This window comes from Rhinichthys klamathensis, unplaced genomic scaffold (genome assembly GCF_029890125.1).
Source record: "Rhinichthys klamathensis goyatoka isolate OS25496 unplaced genomic scaffold, OSU_Roscu_1.1 h1tg000216l_1, whole genome shotgun sequence".
NCBI classification, from domain to species: domain Eukaryota; kingdom Metazoa; phylum Chordata; class Actinopteri; order Cypriniformes; family Leuciscidae; genus Rhinichthys; species Rhinichthys klamathensis.
This window is the reverse complement of record NW_026606741.1, coordinates 754,371-778,346: the sequence shown is the minus strand read 5'-3', so window position 1 is coordinate 778,346 and position 23,976 is coordinate 754,371. Positions and strand designations below refer to the sequence as shown.

The 23,976-nt window shown below is 37.5% G+C and overlaps 4 protein-coding genes across 4 annotated transcripts in view; 1 reads left to right on the top strand and 3 right to left on the bottom strand.

Moving 5' to 3' along the window:
• Positions 1-23,976, top strand: part of LOC130097323 (gastrula zinc finger protein XlCGF7.1-like) — a 362,909-nt gene that overhangs the window by 274,682 nt on the left and 64,251 nt on the right. The gene's annotated exons all lie outside the window — the stretch shown is intronic.
• Positions 1-23,976, bottom strand: part of LOC130097297 (uncharacterized) — a 298,549-nt gene that overhangs the window by 218,852 nt on the left and 55,721 nt on the right. The window lies entirely within an intron of this gene.
• On the bottom strand, positions 1,581-4,677 carry LOC130097313 (uncharacterized). The gene is made up of 2 exons (XM_056264111.1): positions 4,549-4,677; positions 1,581-4,455 (listed from the first exon to the last, which is right to left on the bottom strand). Exon 2 carries the CDS (start codon positions 3,113-3,115, stop codon positions 1,649-1,651), a length of 1,467 nt encoding a protein of 488 aa, XP_056120086.1. The 5' UTR covers positions 3,116-4,455; positions 4,549-4,677; the 3' UTR covers positions 1,581-1,648.
• LOC130097315 (uncharacterized) lies at positions 5,235-8,560 on the bottom strand. Its single transcript, XM_056264114.1, has 9 exons — positions 8,240-8,560; positions 7,817-7,901; positions 7,007-7,147; positions 6,767-6,915; positions 6,505-6,641; positions 6,289-6,382; positions 6,052-6,151; positions 5,575-5,828; positions 5,235-5,464 (listed from the first exon to the last, which is right to left on the bottom strand). The coding sequence occupies exons 2-9, from the start codon at positions 7,896-7,898 to the stop codon at positions 5,237-5,239; spliced, it is 1,185 nt and encodes a 394-aa protein (XP_056120089.1). The 5' UTR covers positions 7,899-7,901; positions 8,240-8,560; the 3' UTR covers positions 5,235-5,236.

Below are 23,976 nucleotides of genomic sequence, written 5' to 3'. Positions count from 1 at the left end.
TTCAAACCCCGTTCCAGGGGGCGCTGTCGAGCCCCCCTGCCACGCCCGGGTACCAGCTTCAGCCCGGCCCTGATGGCCGCGGGTTCTGAGATGTGTGCAAAGTTTCAAGAGTTTTCGAGCACGTTAAGGCCCCCAAAAGTGCCCAAAAGGTAGTAAAATAATAATAATAATAATAATAAATATAGCTGCGAGCAGCGATTACGGGCCCAAGCCGGTGGCACCGCAACCCCGGTGCCTTTAGTTACCTAAAGGCACCAGGGTGGCGGTGCCGCCGGCTTGGGCCCTTCATCGCTGCTCGCAGCTATATTTATATATATATATATATATATATATATATATATATATATATATATATATATATATAAAGCCGGTGGCACCGCCACCCTGGTGCCTTTAGGGTTATTGTGCACGACGTGACACAAAATATCTGCTTGCTATCTGCCGAACGGCTCTGGTAGTTTCGCTTCAGCACTGATGATGTTGTAGAAATAGTGCGCTCTGGTTGGTCTGGATTATTCGGGATTTTTTATTTTATACAGAAATAAATTCTTTATAATTCAGATGAGAATAAAGTTAGTGTTGATTAAAATGAAGGAAAACAAATATATTGATCTGAAATATAGCACATTAATTTAAAATTTATTTAGGTTCAATTACCAAACATACAATCTTAATTTAATTTAAAGCAAACAATACATTTAAAATATATGGGTTGTATGCACATTTTTTTAAATAAAAAAAATATATATCCAAAAAGACAAGGCCTTAAAGGGTTAAACTCTTGTCACTGTAACAGACACATCTCTCTCTCACACACACACACACACACACACACACACACACGTCAAGTCACTTACATTTTTAGATGCAATATTGAATAAGCAGAAAAATCGGATTTTCTGCTCTGAAAATATAAATAAGCATAAAAATTGAATAAGCACTTTGAATATTCTAAACAGAATAAGCACTAGTCGCTAATGAATAAGTACTAGTACTTAATGGAATAGATATTAGTATCTAAAAAATAAGTACTAGTAGCATGAAAATAGAGACTAGTACACAGTAAATTTTGCAGTGTTAAATTAGCTCTATAAGAGTTAAATTTAACACTTGGTCCGAGTGTATTTGGTCCCACTCAGATTTGGTGATAAATTGACTCTAGTCATGGTGTTAAATTTTCAGAGTAAAATTAACTCTATTATGAGTAAAAATTCAACACTGCTCTACACTGAACAGTGTTACCACAGTTTAACACTAGGGGGAAATTAACTCTGTTTGGTGTTACCACAGTTTAACACTAGGGGGAAATTAACTCTGTTTGGTGTTACCACAGTTTAACACAAATCGGAAATTAACTCTTATTGGTGTTAATATTTCACTAATGTAGAGTTTATCTAAATTTTTAATAGTGAAAAATTCTCGCTCAGAGTAAAAATCTTAAAACCCATTTGTGGTGCAACAGGTGAGTAAGTGTCAGTATTTCTCTTTGTGGTGTAAGTAGTAAAACAATTAATCTTCTACAATGTCAAATTAACTCTTAAAACAAGTTTTCAAAAACAAAGAAAACAACTTCAACAATGTCACATTTAAAACATTTATTAAAACAACATTCAGGCTCAGGAAACACTCATACATTAACAAAAATACATCACATCTGCATTAAATGGCAATACGGCACTACATGCAGTGCAGAATCTGTTGTACCATATTTCATCTGAAGATCAAATGGTTTGAAAGAACACAGCTCATTAACATTCACTACCTTAAAAACTCTGTCTGGATGCAGTCTGACTGTAAATGCATGGTAATGGTCATCAAAACATATAGTTTCCATCAGTGTTCCACACAACAACACATTTTCGTCTTTCACAGCAATGGTCTTGATCTTACAAAACACTGGCATCTCACATGCTACTTCTGTACAGATAATAAAGTCCGGGCGATACTCAGTGCCGTGGTGTTTGATCCACTTTACAGAATAGACAGCTTCTGACATTACCACTCCTAGTTTGGAAGCGATCTCTTGGCCACATTTAAGTTCAGAGAGTTCTAACATTTTTCCTGGGCCAAGAGACAATCTGTACTGGCTAAAAGACTCCCAGTACGTCGCAATACAAAATTGGTGCTTTTTGGCTAGTGTTTTGGTGATGTTTTTGAAACTTTTTAATTGCGTTTTAAAAAATTTGTGTTTAGCTTCATAACGCATACACCACGTGTGAAGAATTGGTCCAATTTTTCTTATACACTGTGGGTAATGTATCATTATATGATGCTTTGGCAAAAGATTTCTTTCAGGAAATAATTTTTTGAATAGCTGGTGATGTTCAATTATTAAAAATTTAAGATAAATGGTCATGCCTTCTGTTAGGACTGGTGAAAATACAATGTTGACTATCTGCAAAAGTAAAAGCAAAAGATGCCAGTGTTGATCATCTCTTTGGACTAAATCACCAAATAATAGGGGCATATTGCGCAACAAGCACCAAGATTGTATTGCATTTAAACCCAAATTGTTGCTTCCATCAAACAATTTGACCACTGGAGGACGGTTCCTCTGCTGATTGTAACCATAGTCAAAAGCATGTACTCTACCAGCAATATCATCAGCGCTCAGAAAATTACACTGAATGTACTGCAGAACAAGTTTTACTTCTAGCTGAGCAACTCCTTCTAGAATGTCGTGCATTATATCCACTGCGAAATTGTTGGCTGTGTTGAAATACTTGAGTGAATTTAACAAACATGTCCGTTTGACACCATAAACATGGGGTAGTGTAGAATTAGTTTGTAAAGTTTCACAGTGCAGAGCATGCATCTCAGATGTTCTTAGTACAACCTCAGGATTATCTTCACAGAACACAGACTGAAAGCGATCTTTCTCAAGAAGACAGAAACGACAGCAATATCGAGCCCCAAATGACTCGAGAAACCCAAACAAGCCGTGCAAGCCCAGATTATCTCCAGTGACTTGAACAATAGTACCCCTGATACAACTTCCAGTTACTGGATTCTTAACCCCCTCAATCTCAAGTACTTTCAAATCATTAACTAGAGGCTCAAGTATAGAATTAAAACCATAGCGCCTAATATCCTGTGTGCATGAAAGAGGGCACATAAATGAATATTCACCAATGAGGAGTTAAAAACTGGGGGGAAATTTCTTAATGTAAAATAGATAGCACCTAATTTGTGTATGCCCCTTTTGGATCCCAAAGGATTAGCGGTCTCAAAATCATCATAAAATAGCTGAATTTGTAAGGCATCCTTTTCTGCATAAAATAAAGGATTACTTTTAAAATATGCTGCATCACTTAAGTCAACATAAATGCCTTCTTTTGGAACATGCCTGGGTTTAAACAAATCAGTAAGTTGCGGATTTTGTAAAATTGCCTTCAATGTTTCGAAAATGGGAATATAAGCAAATTTATCAGTTACAACAACCTGATCAAATGTTCCTGTGGTTTTATTTCTCCTGCTGTCAAATCTTGTGCCAAGCACGATTTCGCTTGGTTCAATAATTCCCCACTTTTCCATAAAGAGTCTCTTTCGCTTGGCTTCAGAATTTAGCAAAGTAAATGGATTTTCCAAGTTTTGAAATGAATGTTCTAGCTTTCTTTTAGTAGCAGTGTCCTGTGAAGGCAGGCAGAGCAAGGCTGCATCCTGGGCCTGACTATGAATCTCAGAAACCATTTCCTCCATAGATGAAACAAAACCATTTATAGCAGATTGACTTAATCCAGCAACTTTTAGTTGTGCAACAGCAGACGCACACATATTGAAAGTGCTCTTATTTGACGTTAACAATACAGATGTTGTAGCCACCTCTCCGGCACTGCCAATCTGATCAAATACTTCAGAATTACTTGGTCCATCTGCCTTGGCAGTCTCATGGCTATCAGTGGTGTCAAAATTATGCTCACCGTCACTTTGCTCAGCATGTTTTGTGTGCAGATGTTTCCTAAAACCTGAAAAAGTACCGAACACAGAACCACAACCTGCTTCTATGCATTTAAGGCGAAGATTCTTCCCAGGAACAAAACCATGAACTAATCTGAGGTGCCTAAGAAGCATTTTTGAACCATTTGAATCAGCTTGACAAACAAAACACTTCATGGGGGCAGGAAAAACGTAAGGGACCTAGCTAAGCAGCCTTGCTCTGACCTCAGCAACACAAGGACTCTCTTTCACTTTCCCAACATCTATGTTGTACACAGTGGTCTGAATGAAAGTGTACATGTTGTGTAGCATAGTGTTGTAGGAGGTACCAAAAACAAAGTGTGCCTTAAACAGTTCGTCAAAGGCACCAAGAGAAGAGGTTGAATTGCATGGAATGGCATGCTGATCGAGGATGATGAAGTACTGGTGAACTGATTTCTTCTGAGGTCCCACAGCCAGGAGATAGGGCTGAGCACTAGCAGTGATGTTTCGAAGATGCTCCTCAATGTTTGTTCCACTCTGAGAAGACCAAGCAAATTGAAGAGAACCATCACTGATGTGTTAAATAAAAGAAACTATGATGAAAAAAAACAACAACAACAAAAAACAAACCTTCTTGAAGACAACAAGATGTTTCTCTGCTTGAGAAGCAGACACCTTTCCTGGTCTCTTTCGGCCTTGGGCAGAAGGTGGGATCAGATGCAACAGCAGTAGTATAAAAGAGAGGTCAGTGTCCCAAACTGTTTAGAATTAATTATGTTAGCAAAACCTCATCAATAATGAAAATTGACACTAAAGAATAAATATTAAAAACATTTATGGGAACTAAATAAATAAAATGTACTGCCAGGCCAAAAAAAAAGGTCGCTGTTTGGATTTAAAAAGTCTATGATTGGATCATCATTGCAGTGATTATGTTTCTATCATGTTATGTGTTTGGGAACAGTTCTTTTAAACCATAATTGGAGTGTGTAGCTTTTCATTTCTTAAACAACCATGTAGGAAGACATATCATGGCTAACTATTCTAATCTAACTTCCAAACTATTCTTTCACAATTTGAGCCTGATGAATCTTCACATTGTCAATCCTGGATTATGGCCATGATGTGCCTTCATAATTGTTTAGGAATGAAAAGCTACACACTCCATCAATTATGGTTTAAATAACTGTCCCCAAACATATAACATGATACAAAAATAATCACTGCAATGATGATCCAATCATACTCTTAAGCATTTGACTATCTAAATCCCAACAGCGACCTTTTTTTGGCCAGGCAGTGTTTTAAATGAATATTACTAAAATGACCTAAGTATTAAATTAATCTTAAATATCTTACCAAAATTAACACCTTCTTCTGAGTCATCAGATGGAGATTCAGCTGCTAGCAGGAGTTCTCCAACATCACTGGTGGTTGGAAGCTTTTTGCACTGCTGAATCACTTTTTTCTTGAATGCAGTCGTCCACTTCTCCAGTAGCTTGCCTGACACTCCTTCTCCAAACATCAGAACAAAGTCTTGCTCAATCTAAGAAGGGGAATCATTATTAGATGTAAACCCTGAACATACTAATTTTTAGAAAACAGCCATGCATTTCTAAAAATCCTTAAATCTTGGATTATAAAGACTTTACTTACCAAGCCTTTAACGTCTTTGAAACGTGGAAAGACTGTCAAAATATCACTTGACTGCATAGGGTCCAGAACCATGTTGCGGCGATAGTCAAATGTCAATTTCATCTTCTTCTTGACTGCGTCCTCATCAGCAGAATGGTTCATGAATGCAATTGCTTCCTTGCATTCATCCTCACTCAAGACAGTCTCCGGAGTAAACTCTGACTCCCGTCTTACAGTTGGTCCACCAGACATCCCCTCAACAGACAATCCTTGTCCTGATGAATAAAGCATTTTAGAACCTTCAACACTGCATAAAGATGATAACTATATAGAGTTCATACTAAAAAATAAAAAAAAGGTAAAAGAGGCTCATCTTTATACAAATTAAAATGTCAGTTAAGGCAACTCAATAGCAACAAAACTTCAAAACTGTGATAGATGGCACAATGAGCTATGAAAAAAAAGTAAAAAAGGTGATTTCTGAATTTCATTCTGTACCATCAAATGATGCTCTTCGTTCTTTAGCCAGGCCTCTTTGTATAGTTTTGATTCTCCATGCCAAGTACCCAGTGCCACTCTCACCATCATAGTAATGCTCCTTAGAAAGACAAAAATACATAAAGAGAAAAAAAGTCTTAATTCAAGAGCAAAATACATCACCTGTATTGTGTGTGATCATCAGCATTTAAGACATGTGAACACAAAATAAAAATAACAAAATGGTGTGATACTTACGTAGCCTTTTTTGGACAAGGGGTCACGGAGGTAAGGGAACAAAGACACAATTCCTCTGGCATATTTTTCTTTAACCTGCCTTGGTGGTGATGTACTGTATAATAATAATAAATAAATATATAAATAAAATCACCTATCTTTAGCACAGGTTAAAAAAACTTTTATGGAACTACATTGAGAGATCTTATATACACCAGTTAAAGATATGCAGATTACCCATTCTTTTCTGTCATGTCAGCTGCCAGGATGTTCACCATTTTCCTCCTCGTTTCATCTCCCAAAGTCTTAAATCGGTTGTATTCATTTATTATATGCTCCCCACCAGGTTTATGGACAAGAATGGATTCCACCAACTTAATAAAAAAGGCATAAATATGGCATGTTAAAGTACAAAACATTACCTGAAACAAAATATGTAATAATAATAAAAAAAAGGCTATTATTTCAGATTGATGAATTTTACAACTTCGATGCCCACCTTTTTAGCTTCATCATCTAGTCTCATTCTTTTACTTGAAGAGCTTTCTTCAATAATTACTGTATCCTGTGAGTCAGTGGAGTCAATTGATGAAGACAGGGACACATTTAACTGCACAGGAGAGGCTTGTGGAGAGGCAGATTCCAAGTCTAGTTGAATATAGGGTGGTAAAAGTCTTCATGATACTAATAAGCAAGCACTGAGAAAATTGATAGAAAGTAAATAAAAAAATATACAAACCTGCACCATGTTTTATGGTGAGAACACCAACTGAGGGATCTTTAACTATATCCTCAAAAACATCCTCATCCACCTCAGTCCCCGATTCATCAACAACCTTCACATTCTCGGGTACAGTTGGGACACCAAACTTTAAAAAAGCTGGAAATAAAATGTATGCCAATTAATGAGAAAGGGTATACATTACAAGGTTGATCAGTTACTTGTTGGTAACTCTGAACATCAGAGCAAATGTAAGATGTGACAGTATTATAAAATACAATTACCAAATACCAACCAATTAGAGATGCACCGATTGATCGGCCGGTGACTGGAATTGGCCAATTTTCACGTGATCGGCCATTTTTTCTAACCACTTTACTGCACGCAAATATTTATTTTCTATCTTTTCTTTATTAGAATGAATTATTTAATAAAATCAAATGTTTCATTGCTGATGAATCAGCCTTTTGAATTAATCATTGGAATGAATGATTCAAGAACAAATACATTTTTCCAGTCTCTTGGTGCCACCTTGTGGCATAACGATGTAATTGGTACAAACTTAATTTGAAGTGTAAAGAAGGTGATTTGCTCGATTTTTATACCAGTGTTTATATCAAGACATTAAACGTTTATCCCAGTACTTCAGTGATTAATTTTAATTTTAATATTTACAACACAGAAACAAGGATTCGATGGATGCGTGTTTGAAAAGACTGAATGCGTTTCACACAGCTGCTCAGAGTCAGCAGCATAAAAAACGCATATTTGAATCAAGAACATGATATTTAAACGATTTATCGCTATAAAAGTATATATTTTTCTTACCAGCAGACAAAAATTCCTTCAGGCTCAGCTCGGATATTTTAACAAATTTTTGGCCATCCCCAAGTTTCACCTTAACCAACATGCTCTGTAATAAGAAACACAGTTTTACACAAATGACAGTGGAAACGCGTTTTGTGCCTATAACAAATAAATAAGTAAATACATTCTGGTGCAACAGTTTGTATAGTCACCAGTATTTTAAACTAACGTTAGGTCTTCTTTGAATTTAAACATGGCCATTTCGACGGGCGGCTAATACATTGCAGATAATTCATCGTTTAAAAATAACAATATACAAATAATCTGTATATAACAATACCAACTGTAACCAACAGAAATACAAATTATATAAGATAATTTACATCATTCTACATTTATTAACACATTGTGACGAAAAAATATTTCTCCATCAGATGAACTCACCGCGAAGTTGTTCCATTCGGAGTTTGAACGGATCACATTACACAAAGTTCATCAAACTACAACATATACAGTAATATTACACATTTATTCACATAAAATAGTTTTAACGTGTTACTTAAAAGAGCTTACCATTCGGTGCGATGTAGAAGAAAATGGCGACGACCACGAGGAAATTCAAGTCTGATCTGGTGAGATTGAGGGGCGGAGCTTAACAGAGTAAAGTTACCGAGACAATTTAACTCTGATAATTTTCACCAACACTAGGGGGTATCTTTCACTATTTGTTGTTAAATCAACTCCTTAAGAGTAAATGTAGTGTAACACTGATTGTTTAACACTGTTAGTTTTACTGTGTAGGTTAAAATGATTAAATGTTAAAACGGCTTGCCATATTGGCTCAGAGAGAGAGAAAGAGAAAATGACCTTTTAGATACCTATTAAATAGATACCAGTACTTATTCATTAGCTACTAATACGTATTCAAAAGAATATCTAAAGAATAAGCACTAGTATCTAAAGAATAGGCACTAGTACTAAAGAATAAGCACTAGTCGCAAATGAATAAGTACTAGTACTTAATGGAATAGATACTAGTATCTAAAAAATAAGTACTAGTAGCATGAAAATAGAGACTAGTAGGTTAAAATGATTAAATGTTAAAGCGGCTTGCCATATTGGCTCAGAGAGAGAGAGAGAGAGAGAGAGAGAAAATGACCATATTCAAACCACAATATCTGACTTTCTGAGGGTCGGAGCTAATTACTTTAAATTAGAAAGTTGTTCGGCTTGAGGAGAAGAATATACACGCTGAGTTTTGTAACTGTAGGTTAAACTAACTAAGTTATAACACACTTTATATGTCCTTTTTTAGTCATGAAAATTAATTTCCTCTCCGCGGCCAAACCGTTCGAGATATCAAAAATCAGTCCGCAATTTAGCATCCTCAATGTCTTGACTTCATGCACACCGAGTTTGGCAATGATTGAATGAATTGCCTAGGAGTAGTACTTCAAATTCCACAGCAAGCGTTTTCCAAACAACCCATAATAGCCGATTTCCTGTTGGGCTGGCCTAAAACTTGACCGGGTGAAAGATGTTCGGCCCGATGAGATCTATATGTGTACTGAGTTTCATATTAATTCATGCAAGCGTGTTGGATATATGGACCAAATTGTTGGACCCCGTTCAAGGGGGCGCTGTTGAGCCCCCCTGCCACGCCCGGGTACCAGCTTCAGCCCGGCCCTGATGGCCGTGGGTTCTGACCTGTGTGCAAAGTTTCAAGAGTTTTTGAGCACGTTAAGAGCCCCAAAAGCCCCTGAAACCTTGAACTCCATTAAAAGCAATAGACAAATCCCTCACACACAGAGACGAAGAGAGAGGGAGAGAAAATTCTCAGAAACATCCACATTCAAAATAAAATATCTGACTTCCTCTTGGTCTGAGCTAATGACAGTTAATTAGAAAGTTGTCCGGCTTGATCTGAACAATATGCGTACCGAGTTTTATGATTGTAGGTAAAACTATAAACTAACACCCCCACTTTTGTCAAAAGGTGGCGCTACTGAGCCCCTGCACCACGCCCGTTTCTGAAACTTTGCACATGTCTACTGGCTAATAAATGTGATCTGTCTGTCGAGTTTCATGCAATTTCAGGCATGCTAAGAGTCTCAAAAGCATCCTAAAAGAATTTTAAAGGTTGATGCGTTGCCACGGCAACAGTATCAAAGATATCAATAATCCTTTCACAGGTCTACATCTGCCGTGTATTTACATTATACAGATGAAGTTTGAAGCAAATCGGGTTAAAATAAGAGGGTGATTTCAAAGCATTTTGAAAGTGACACACTTCCTGCTGCCAGTTGGTGGCGCTATAACTTTGACTCACAATAGTCACATCCATGTGATCGGCCTATTACAGCGAACACACTGCTGAAGTTTCATTAAGATCAGTTAATGTATGCAGAAGTTATAACACACTTCCTGTTTCACGTTTCTCGCCATAAATTCGTTTCCTCGCCACGGCCAAACCGTTCGAGATATCAAGAATCCCCTGGCAATTTTTCATCCTCAATGTCTTGACTTCATGCTGACCGAGTTTCGTGGCATTTCTTTGAATTCTCTAGGAGAAGTACTTTAAATTCCATTGCATGCGTTTTACAAACAACCCTAAATAGCCGACTTCCTGTTGGGCTGGGGTAAAAAGTAAGAGCATGAAGTATATATGAACCGATGAGATCTATATGTGTACCGAGTTTCATATTATTACATGCAAGCGTGTTTGATTTATGGACCAAGTTTTCGGACCCCGTTCCAGGGGGGCGCTGTCGAGCCCCCCTGCCACGCATATATATATATATATATATATATATATATATATACACACACATATATATACACAAAAATAAAATAAAAAACACATTTGAAGCGTGTTTGCTTACTAAATTGTGAGCAGAACGAAAGTTGCAGCAAATATCAGCAACAGGAGTCAAATTTCATTTATCACGAGAGTGAAGAGCTGACTGAAAAGATGATGACGGAATAGGCTATTTTATGTAAATGCGCCTATTTAAGCGAATCTGTCATTGTACTCTTTTGTTGTTGTGTTTTCCGTGAAAAATAATAGACTATTGAACTCACAATTTAAGCAATTGGCCCCCGATATTGCACTAATTTTAAAGTGACACTAAAAAGTATGCGGCTGCAGTGGCATTCATTACGGTGCGCGTCCATGGCGACGAACGAGCAAAACAGAGCAAACGTTTTTTCATTTCTACTTCCATAGAAATTCATTCGAGCGCACTGCGAGCGCCACCACTATAAATGTCCTTACTTTACTTTCACTTTTAACTTAGCGATATTAAAGCCCCCAGCGGTCAATAACCGGTGAGAAAAAATTCTCGGAGTCACATAGCAGCTACCTATATTTAAATACAACAGGCCTACCTGATTTTGAACACAAGAGGGCAGTATAGCCCTATGTATTATTTGATATATTTATTTTTTAACTGAATAGTGCATCCTGGCTGTTTTTAAACTTGTACATTATTCTTAAATTGAAAACAAGAATAAAATGGGTTTAGTTCTGTTATTTGTATAATTTTATCTAGAAATAAATGGTGTGTAATTAAATTTTTAGAAGATATGAGGCTTTTAGTGTTTTTTTTTTACATGACTTTAATCCCTCGCCATAGCAAAACAATTAGAGATATTCAATAGATATTCACAATTATGCTTTAATGTATTTTCATCATGTTGAAAAAGTTTGGTGGGAATAAAATAAACCACTTAAGAGGAGTGGGTAAAAATGTAGAGCCTGGTTTTGCAAAACATCCACATTAAGACCAAAATAGCCCACTTCCTGTTGGGCTGGCTTAAAGTTGTTTGGCCCGATGAGATCTATATGTCTACCGAGTTTCATAATATTACATGCAAGTATGTTTGATTTATGGACCAAATTTTCTGACCAAGTTTATGGACCAAGTTAATTTAATTAATAAACTAATTATATAAAACGATTTTCAATGCACTACAATTCAACTGGTTATATGCCTTTACTTATTAATACAACTTATTTAAAAAATACTAGGCGTAGGACATTTATTTTCTTTTTTAATGCAGGCCAAACCACACAGCAGTCAAATGGTTAATCTATCCCCCCTTCCCCTTCCCCTTCCCCTCCCCGTCCCCACACTCACAGACACACACACACAGAGACGTAGGCTCAGAGAGAGAGAGAGACATAAAATGACAATTTTCAAACCAAAATATCTGACTTCCTGTTGGTTGGAGCTATTGAGTGTAAATTAGAAAGTTGTCTGGCTCGAGGAGAACACTACACATACCGATTTTTATTACTGTAGATAAAATTAATCCCCCCACTTTTGACAAAAGGTGGCGCTACTGAGCCCTCAACACGCCCGTTTCTGAAACTTTGCACGTCTACTGGCTAATAAATGAGATGTGTCTGTCGAGTTTCATGCAATTTCAAGCAATTTCAGGCATGCTAAGAGTCTCAAGCATCAAAAAAGAATATTAAAGTTTGATGCGTTGCCATGGCAACATTCTCTTAGATATTAAATAATCTTCTCACAGGTCTACATCTGGCGTGTGTTTACATTATACAGATTAAGTTTGAAGCAAATTGGGTAAAAATAAGAGGGTGATTTCAAAGCATTTTGAAAGTGACACACTTCCTGCTGCCAGTTGGTGGCGCTATAACTTTGACTCACAATAGTCACATCCATGTGATCGGCCTCTTACAGCGAATACACTGCTGAAGTTTCATCAAGATCAGTTAATGTATGCAGAAGTTATAACACACTTCCTGTTTCCATTATTCGCCATAAATTCGTTTTCTCACCACGACCAAACCGTTCGAGATATCAAAAATCCCCTGGCAATTTTTCATCCTCAATGTCTTGACTTCATGCACACCGAGTTTGGCGATGATCGCTAGGAGAAGTGTTTCAAATTCCTGAGCATGCGTTTCCAAACAACCCTAAATAGCCGACTTCCTGTTGGGCTGGCGTAAAACTTAGAGGGCGAAAGTTGTTCAGCCCGATGACATCTATAAGTGTACTGAGTTTCAGATTATTACATGCAAGCGTGTTTGATATATGGACAAGTGTTCAAACCCCATTCCAGGGGGCGCTGTCGAGCCCCCCTGCCACGCCCGGGTACCAGCTTCAGCCCGGCCCTGATGGCCGCGGGTTCTGACCCGTGTGCAAAGTTTCAAGAGTTTTCGAGCACGTTAAGGGCCCCAAAAGTGCCCAAAATGTTAAAAAATAATAATAATAAAGAATAGCAAATAATCCTAAGAAGAACAATAGGGCTCTGCGCCCTTTCAGGGCTTGGGCCCTAATAATCCTTAGAAGAACAATAGGGCTCTGCGCCCTTTTAGGGCTTGGGCCCTAATAATAATAATAATCCTTAGGAAAACAATAGGGCCTTCGCCTTTTCAAGGCTTGGGCCCTAATAAATAATCCTAAGGAAAACAATAGGGCCTTCGCCCTTTCAGGGCTTGGGCCCTAATTATTAATTCTAGGAAATATAATATCTTCCTGGCCAAGAAAGACTAATTCCCAGCTAACAGCTAATTTAAGAAATAATTCAAGGGTAAAAGCATAGTAGCTTAGATCGCAGTTCAAGACAATAAATTCGTAAGCACATAACACCAGTAATGCTTCTCTTTTCAAATACAAACAATACTTTATTGATTATAAGCCTATGACTAACACATAAAAATAATATCTAACACACACACACACACACACACACATTCATACGAGTTGGAGAAAGAAAGAGAGTGAGGAAGAATGGGTTTTAGGAGTCAGATGGTGAGATCCCAAGTTTCTATAATGCACTTAAAAGACACAACTAGGGATGTCCCGATCAGGTTTTTTTGCCCTCGAGTCCGAGTCATTTGATTTTGAGTATCTAGCGATACCGAGTCCCGATCCTATACTTATATAATACATAAAAAAATAATAAAGAAGAGAGAAAAAACAGATCCAGGATGTTCCTTATTTTTTATTTAATTGACCTTATTTTAACATTCAACAACTCTGTTAACAAACAGAGCACTTCTGTGAGGTAGCTTGAACAATCAAGTAATAAATAACATAAAATCTTCACTTTTGGACTTTAGTGCAACAGTAAAAATAGAAAAAGTCTAATATAAAAACAAATAACACCTCAACTTAAAATACCCGGCAGGCATGTAAACAAAAAATAAACATGTTTTAAAAGTGTATAAAAAAATTATGAGAATATATATATATACATACATTAGGGGTGTAACAGTTCACAAAATTTGCGGTTCGGTCCGATACAGCAAAAAGAAAGAAATGCCAGAGAAATTTCCTATTTATTAAAAGAAAAACTTTTTAATCAAGTTTGAGTTTTCCTACATCTTGAAACTTTTAGGTTTATAAATGGGGGTAATCTTTGAAGGATGAACAAGTAATGTTTTGGTCATCACATTAAAAATAACATTTAAATATAAATTTATATAATATTTGAGTTTTGAAGTGCAGCATTAAATCCATGTTCATTCACGGCACGGTTTCTCCTGGTTCCCACGTCAGCGCTGTTTGATCTAATAGAGATCTACGGTTAATAACGGAGAAATGTGAATGCTTCTCACTAGATCTCGCAGCGATGTTATTACTTCAGTGGCGAATTCAAATTTTTTTCTCACTGGATCTCTTAGCACAGTGTCGCTTGATCTCGCGCTGCACAGATGTTGCTGGTCCGAACTGATAAACGGTCCGTGAAGCACAATATAATGAGTAGCGCAGTTTCGTTCCGCTTTCATTACGTTTTCCATTTGATGTTGCGCAACGTTGTGGTGATCGCGCCAGCGCGGATTTTGTCTGTAGGAAAAATGGTCCAAGGAATCGTTCAGTTTGTATGCGTACCGAACCGGAAGCCTCGTACCGAAACGGTTCAATAAACCGTTACACCCCTAATTTACATATATTCGAGTCCTGATCGGGAGGTAACGTCCGATTCCAATCGAGTCTGAAACCACGTGATCGGCCCCGATTTCCGATCGCGTGATCGGATCGGGACATCCCTAGACACAACCTGAACGAACCACCAATCATCGATTTAACCCTTCTATCGTTTCTTAGGCAGGTTATTCAAATTTATATTAATGCACCAGTTCAGTTAAGAGTCTGAAGGCTACTTGCTTGTCTTCGGTTTGCTTTGGGGATTCCCTTTTGTTGGTGTAAAGGGGTTTCCCGGGTCCGTTGCTTGGCTGGCGGTCTCCTCGTGCCTGCTAGATCTTGGGCAGCCAGTCACGTGGTGTATTGGCGGATGGATGAAAGTCTTTGAAGTTGGAAGCGCGTTGCAGTCGAAACGTTTAAACGAAACTTTGCAGCAAAACTTAACTTAGAACCGAGACTTTTAACGGAAAATAAAACAATGGAAAAGAAAGGAAAGTGAGACGAGTTAGATGGCTTGAATAAATCTGTTTTAACCCTGATCTTGATTTGGGTCATTTGTCTCTGCGTCTACATGGCTACCATAACCATCGTCGGCTCCACCCGGCTTGTTCTGCCGAGACCTTTTTCCGAGGGAGAGAGCGAGGGCAAGAGAGTGGGCGAGAGAGAGGGAGAGAGAGTCATGAGCGCGTCACATGATGGAGGAAAAAGCAGAGGAGCAAGAGCGAGATGAGGTGCTTGGTGCGTCTTCTTTAAAGACACTTCTGTTCACGACGCCTCTGTAGGGCTGTCAAAATTGCTCAAAAATGACGTTCGAATATTCCCTCTAAAAAAACCACGTATATTCGAACTATTCGAATATCTGGTTGCGCATTTTGTCAATGACGCGCATTACGTCAATAACAGGACAAATTAATACAAAGAGACACAACTACTTGTATAGGTACTTTAATTAAGTTTAAACATATTTGACAACGTATTAACTTACACAAAACCAAGTAAATCAACTAATGGCCAAGACCGCAGACCTTACTCTCGCTCGCACTCGCAGTCTCTCTCTCTCTCTCTCTCTCTCTCTCTCTCTCTCTCACTCGCAGTCTCTCTCTCTCTCTCTCTCTCACTCGCAGTCTCTCTCTCTCTCTCTCTCTCTCTCTCTCTCTCTCTCTCTCACTCGCAGTCTCTCTCTCTCTCACTCGCAGTCTCTCTCTCTCTCACTCGCAGTCTCTCTCTCTCTCACTCGCAGTCTCTCTCTCTCTCACTCGCAGTCTCTCTCTCTCTCACTCGCAGTCTCTCTCTCTCTCTCTCTCTCTCTCTCTCTCTCTCTCATCTCTCTCTCTCTCTCTCTCTCTCTCTCTCTCTCTCTCTCTCTCTCTCTCTCTCTCTCTCTCTCTCTCTCTCTCTCTCTCTCTCTCTCTCTCTCTCTCTCTCTCTCTCTCTCTAACGGTTTAAATGAACAACAATAAACAAATGTTGAGTGCTGATCAAGAGTTTTGTGCAAGCAATGTAAGGTCGCGACTCTTGTCCTAAATATAGCAGGCTTCATTCGGTGATTGAAACAAATATTATTAACATTAATTGAAGTTTTACAGTATATAGAACCGACATTGAACGCTCCGAGCGAGCTGTGCTGTGGTAAACTGCTGCTAGCCTGCTACTATGGCTATTTCGAGGGCGTCTGGCCACGCCCCCATTGGCGGGCTCTGACGTGTCTGATGTAATGCTAGCTCATTGGCGCACACGTTGGAGGCGCCCGTGCCATTGGATGTTACATTTTAAGATTCAGAATTTTGCCACTGGCAAAGCAGACAGCCGCGCCTCTGCTACCGCGCGCGTGTTTTTCCACATGATTCGAATATTAATTTTTTCACCTTCGAATTTCTGTTTTTTAAAACTATTCGAATATATATTCGAATTTAGAATATTCGTTGACAGCCCTACGCCTCTGCACCAATCAGCTGGGAGAAAAGTGTGCGGATAAGTGTTGCTTTGTTCCCTCGAGACCGACTTTGCATGTTTCATGACAGTGATGTAAAAATGCGTTAAATTTTACTCCAGAGATGATAAAACATAGTAACATACATTTTACGGTTTGTACACACACATATATATATATATGGTTTGGTCAGATCAAGAGGTATGAAGAACGACATAAACATTATAGGAAAACACAGCTACATTAAAAATGCATCTAAAGGCACCTCTGTTCATTTAGAACTACAATACGATCATACACTGTAATGAATTGCTGTAAAAATTACAGCATTATTTTACAGCAGCTGGCTGTTTTCTAATAATACAGCATATTGCTGTAATCTGCAATGCATTCTGGGGTCGCGCGGCGGTTTGATTCAAAATACAGAATATTGCTGTAAATTTCAAATCTTCAGAGGCATTGTGATCTTCAACGGTCGTGTCGGCGGCGGCAAGAGGAGTGATTCTCAACTCTGTGGTAAGTGACTTATTATTTCAGTTTCTTATTTTTCATGTTGGGTTACTCGTAGACTATGAAGGTAACGTTATATTCGCGGTTCATATTGGTAACTTAACCCCGGATCACACATCCTCCGACCGCGGGGCAGTGCGGACGCGGTAGTATTTCACACATTCCTCGGGATCTATGGGCTCCTATGTTAAGAATTACATGCTTTAATGACAACAGTCGGTATTCACACGAGCTTCGTGTTGATCAGCACACTTCGTCGTGATTATTTTATGGTGTAAATCAAATCAAAATCAAATCATCTGTTAAAATGGGTGCCGAAATTAAAACGGCGTTGTTAAAACCTTGCGTCAGACTCACAAAGGATGTGTGTTATATAACGTTAGCCTACATTTTGAATGGTGCTGTAATACCAGCTTTGTCGCATGTTTAATATGCCGGTGTAAAAATCCCTTACATTTCAGTACATATATATATATACACTCACCGGCCACTTTATTAGGTACACCTGTCCAACTGCTCGTTAACACTTAATTTCTAAGCAGCCAATCACATGGCGGCAACTCAGTGCATTTAGGCATGTAGACATGGTCTAGACAATCTCCTGCAGTTCAAACCAAGCATCAGTATGGGGAAGAAAGTTGATTTGAGTGACTTTGAACGTGGCATGATTGTTGGTGCCAGAAGGGCTGGTCTGAGTATTTCAGAAACTGCTAATCTACTGGGATTTTCACGCACAACCATCTCTAGGGTTTACAGAGAATGGTCCGAAAAAGAAAAAACATCCAGTGAGCGGCAGTTCTGTGGGCGGAAATGCCTTGTTGATGCCAGAGGTCAGAGGAGAATGGCCAGACTGGTTCGAGCTGATAGAAGGGCAACAGTGACTGAAATAACCACTCGTTACAACCGAGGTATGCAGCAAAGCATTTGTGAAGCCACAACACGCACAACCTTGAGGCGGATGGGCTACAACAGCAGAAGACTCCACCGGGTACCACTCATCTCCACTACAAATAGGAAAAAGAGGCTACAATTTGCAAGAGCTCACCAAAATTGAACAGTTGAAGACTGGAAAAATGTTGCCTGGTCTGATGAGTCTCGATTTCTGTTGAGACATTCAGATGTTAGAGTCAGAATTTGGCGTAAACAGAATGAGAACATGGAACCATCATGCCTTGTTACCACTGTGCAGGCTGGTGGTGGTGGTGTAATGGTGTGGGGGATGTTTTCCTGGCACACTTTAGGCCCCTTAGTGCCAATTGGGCATCGTTTAAATGCCACGGCCTACCTGAGCATTGTTTCTGACCATGTCCATCCCTTTATGGCCACCATGTACCCATCCTCTGATGGCTACTTCCACCATGTCACAAAGCTCTAATCATTTCAAATTGGTTTCTTGAACATGACAATGAGTTCACTGTACTAAAATGGCCTCCACAGTCACCAGATCTCAACCCAATAGAGCATCTTTGGGATGTGGTGGAACGGGAGATTCGCATCATGGATGTGCAGCCGACAAATCTGCGGCAACTGTGTGATGCCATCATGTCAATATGGACCAAACTCCCTGAGGAATGCTTCCAGCACCTTGTTGAATCTATGCCACGAAGAATTGAGGCAGTTCTGAAGGCAAAAGGGGGTCCAACCCGTTACTAGCATGGGGTACCTAATAAAGTGGCCGGTGAGTGTATATTAGCTATACCCATACTCTGTGTGTGTAATTAGCTTATTGTTTGTATAATGCCTTTGTTCATTTTATTTAAAAGAAAGAGTTCCTGCACTCTGAATACTAAAATATAGTTTAAATGTAAAAAGCTGAAAAATAAAAATGGTATAGTAAAAAATAACTTTTGCCACATGTGCTATTGTTTTAGGAGACACTTTGACAAGTGGACACTGGAAGGCCAAGTTGTGTGTGAGGAGAGCATTCAGCCCAGCTTCCTTTCTGGCCTTCCCATACTGTTCACTGCATATTACATATGCAATCAGGAGGAGGCACCTTGGAGTTCATTTAAAGGTAATGATTTAATTCTTAACAACTTCAGTACCTGCATTTTACACACGTATTCAATATCAGAACTTGCCTTTAGATATATTATCTGTTGAGTTAATGAGTCTTAATTACATATTGTCTGTTTCCTGGCCCTTTAGGTGCTTTGTATGTATGTATCAATCCGGAGAGAGGAACAAAGAAGTCCAGAGCAAAATTGCCATCTAAAACGACAGGGCAAATGGTACAGAAGAAACAGGTTGCAGTGAACCCACATGTTGCCACTCTTCCCAGCAAAGTGATGGGTTATCAGTGGAATTTCTGAAATGTAAGTAACACACACACACACACACACACACACACACACACACACACACACACACACACACACACACAAAGATCTATTTATTCTTTAATTGTAACCTTTTAATATTCTCTATCTGTCTCTAACTGTATCTGTCATCCCTCTATCTGTCTCTGACTATATCATTATGTTTTGTAATATATCTAATATATTGTCCTTTTCAATATTTCTAGCCACTCTTTGCATCCTGTGATGGAACAGCATCTGGAGCGGAATTATTCTCCATTTTTTATCAGAAGTTTGTTGGACTCACTTGGGGGCTTGTTGTTTGGTTTGTCTGGTAATGAAGTCGTGAAAATTCATCCGTGTCTGTGTTTTTCAGAACCATTTTATTATGATCATGTTGGTCAACTTGTTTTAAATGTATGTCGTTTGCGTATTTCTTCTTTGTGTGAAGGGCCATGACGGCTAATTTGTTTCAAGTAATTAAAAAATATTTAATTGCATGTCCATTTAAAAAAAATACAAGTTTGTAAATAAAAAATAAATCAAAATATACAAAACACACTGTTTTATTACTTTTTTTCATGCATATTTTAAAGTTATAAATTAAACAAATGTTGACCTGTTTTTCAAGATTAGGATGTTGAATAATTTTTTGTTTTGTGAAGTAATAGGGGAATTAAGTTGTGCATTATACAACACTTAATGTATTTAAAAACAATTTGCATTTGATGAATAATTAACATTTCAAATTCAGCTGCCAGTCATTAATATTCAGAAAGTATATTGTATATACTTCAGGAAATCAGGAAAATATATTGTATATACTGCATTTTACACATTTCCTATAGATATAGCAAATACAGAGAATCATGTAACTTACTGTAAAAAATACAACAATTTAAAAAATACTGTAATCAGAGAATACAGTAAAATTCTGTAAATTAAATTACAGACGCTACTGTAAAAAATACAGTAACTGGCTGGCAACCCTGCTGCCAGTATTTTACTGTAAAATTTACAGGTAATTTTTAACAGTGCATCTAACCCCAATGGAACCATGGCCTTAGCCAGCTATGAGGTCATCGAGGTCCGGACCTCGGTCATTTTTTTTTACATTCAAAAATAAAATGTCAAGCTGTCTGAATGATTAATTAGCCGCGTTTAAACCACCTCAAATGAGTGTTTGCAATTCACGATGCTGCGAGAAGCTGGCGCAGTGAACGGGGCTTGAGAGCGCTTTGTGAACACGGGTGCAGCCTCCGTGTTGCCAGATCCACCTAATGGAAAGGTGGCAGTAGTCTTCTGGACCTGTTTTTCTGAGTTAATGTGACACTTTAGGAAGTTATTAAAGTGGAAAGTTGCATGTTAGGTTTAGTGATATATTAATCTTATTTCCAAAATACAAGATTTGAACTTATTTCGGATTATTATTATTGTTTTGTTTTGCTTGTTTTTCGTAGCAATATCTGGCAACATTTTACTGTCGGCATTAATACAATTTAAAAAAAAGCTTATAGACAAACTGTAATTGCATAAAGCTACCACATTCGGTAAGACAAACGCAATGATCATCGGGATTATCTGTAGGAACTGTATAACACTATCAAAAACAATAGCATAATACAGATCTGTATGTTAGCCTACAGAATGAAATTTGCCAAATAACTTACTGGCCAGCTGGAAGACGGCTCATGCTGTTTAGTTAACCTTTCACAAAGTCATCATAAAAACATTAATTAAAGCAGTGTTTCTCAACTAGCAATCTATTCAGTCAGCATATTTGTGTTTGATCTGTGTGAATTACAGAAATATAAGACTTGCTAGACCTACTTTTTTCTATATTTCTTTGCACAAAACTCTCCAGAAAGTGCCATTTTGGTTTATTCGACTACCACAGACTACCACACACAAAATTAAATCCAAATTTAACCCCTGTATATATATATATATATATATATATATATATATATATATATATATATATATATATATATATATATATATATATATATATATATATGCCAAATTCCATTAAAAAAAGGGGGCACAGCTTAATGTCCATGGGGAAATGTGGGTCCAATGGCCTAACCATTATTATAGCAAAATTCTTTACACAACACCCCGGACCTCACTAATTTTCAAACCCTGGTTACGGCCTTGAATGGAACATGGGCAAACATAAAAACATATCGAATATATCATAGTACCAGTCTTTCAATGAGGATATTGGAGAAAAGTCCTTATGGGTGTGTGTATAAAGTGTAGGGGGTTTAAGCCATTCCTGTCTGAGGTCATGTATAGTTCCTGCTGAAGTCTGTTTTGTTCATCTCAAGAAAGACTAGTCTGTTAGTCGCAGCCTGGTCAGGTGACCTCTTGTTATCGAAGAGAAGAGAAGCTCTTGTTTCACCATTTCTGAACAGATCTGTTCTTGCCAAATTAAAAAAATTCCTTTAGTTAAACAATAAAAAGTATTTTTGGTTGCAGAGCCTGGGGTAATCTGGAATGTGAAGCCTCTTGTGTGTGATTATGTATTAACAATCATCTAAAGCTTCAATTGTGTTTGGTTCATTCTTGTAGTCGCTACACATCAGTACTAAGAAAGCAAAAAAAGGATTACTATGACCAGTTATTGCAAAAATACAGACATGATATAAAGGGTATTTGGAGGATTATTAATAACATAATGAAAAATCATAAAGACAGATATTTTCCATTGTGTCTCAAACATAATAACACAACAATAGAAAACAAAGAGGCTATTGTTGATGCCTTTAACCAGTACTTTGTTAATATTGGTCCAAATTTGGCAAATGAGTTACCAAAGTTAAACAAGGAATATATTAGTCCTACATTTAATAATATTAACACAATGTTTCTTGGAGGAGTATGTGATAGTGATGTTTTAGAAGTAGTAAGTAAGTTAAAAAAATAAAAAGTCTACTGATTGCAATAATATTGATATGGCTCTTATCAAAGAAGTCATCCATTGTTTTATTAAACCTTTCACCTACAGTTGTAATAGATCTTTTTTAACTGGAATTTTTCCTGATAAAATGAAAATAGCAAAGGTGTTACCAGTATATAAAAGTGGAGATAAGCAAACACTAAATAACTATAGACCGGCTATATCACTGTTAACTCAGTTTTCAAAAATACTTGAAATTTTTTTTATAAACAGATTGGACTCCTTTCTCAATAAATACGATGTACTAAGTGAGCACCAATATGGATTTAGGAGCTTGTTGAACATGTTGCAGCGGCAGTTGACCAAAAACGCAATACAGTGGGTGTGTTTATTGATTTGTGAAAAGCGTTTGACACTATTGACCATGCTTTATTGTTGAAAAATGTGAACAATAGGGGTCACACATCAGTGGTTAAAGAGTTTAAGTAATAGATTTCAGTATGTACAAATTAATAATACACAGTCTGAATTAGAAACAGTAATATGCGGCCTTCCACAAGGTTCAGTTTTGGGACCAAAATTATTTATTCTCTATTTAAATGACATCTTTACAGTATCTACAATGTTGAAATTTATAATGTTCGCTGATGAGACAAATATTTTTTGTTCTGGAAAAAAATATGGATGAATTATTGCAACTGGTAGAAAAATAATTAATTGTGTTAAAGAAGTGGTTTGACTATAAGTTATCCTTAAATGAAAATAAAACTAAATTTATGATATTTTATGGAAATAGGACTCTAAGTTACATTTAAATGGAATTGAAATTGAAAGAGTCTATGAAAACAAATTTTTAGGTGTGATCGTAGATAATAAACTTAGTTGGAAACCGCATATTGAATACATTAGAAGTAAGGTAGCAAAATCAGTAGGAATATTGTATAAAACAAAAGATCTAATAAATAAAATGGGTTTGAGTATTATATAGGCTATTCCTCCTTAGTAATGCCTTACTTGTCATATTGTTCAGAAATATGTGGAAATGCAAATAAAACAAATATAGTTGTATATTAATTAAGTTACAAAAAAGAGCTATTAGACTTATTAATAAAGTAGGATATCGCGAACCAACTAATAAACTCTTTATTCAAAATAATACCTTAAAATTTACAGATATTGTATATATATATAAAAATATTGGAAATAATGTATAGAGCACTTAATAAAAGTCTCCCATCTGGTATTCAGAAATGATTTAAGTTAAGAGTGGGTATTATAATTTAAGAGGCCTGTTTATGTTTGAATGTGGAAAAGAAAGAACCAATGTAAAATCTAGATGTGTATCAGTGGCTGGTCCGAATACTATTTTTTGAGCTTCGAAGCTTCGGTAGAAATGAACATCGAATAGGCTATTCCAAGCTTCGGAATCTCTATATAGCCAATCGGTCTGTCTGTCCGCTTGCATTTTGATCATTTCGAGAACCGTTCATCCAAACGACTTCACAAGGAAGTGCAGTGTCGTATTTGGTGCAATATAGATGACAGGCGAGACGCGGTCAGAATTAAGAAACTTTTAATAAACTACAGAACAGCGCGAGCGGGAAGCGTCGGGCCTCACGCGAGCAGAGCTTATGCTCCGAGAA

What these genes read in the sequence shown, in the direction of transcription:
- LOC130097315 (XM_056264114.1), bottom strand. Translation starts at nt 7,898, where the DNA reads ATGTTGGTTAAGGTGAAACTTGGGGATGGCCAAAAATTTGTTAAAATA. An exon ending in CACCATAAAACATGGTGCAG is followed by an intron (nt 6,916 to 7,006) that starts GTTTGTATATTT and finishes ATATTCAACTAG; the next exon opens with ACTTGGAATCTGCCTCTCCA. An exon ending in CCTTGTCCAAAAAAGGCTAC is followed by an intron (nt 6,152 to 6,288) that starts GTAAGTATCACA and finishes TGTCTTTCTAAG; the next exon opens with GAGCATTACTATGATGGTGA.
- LOC130097313 (XM_056264111.1), bottom strand. Translation starts at nt 3,115, where the DNA reads ATGTGCCCTCTTTCATGCACACAGGATATTAGGCGCTATGGTTTTAAT.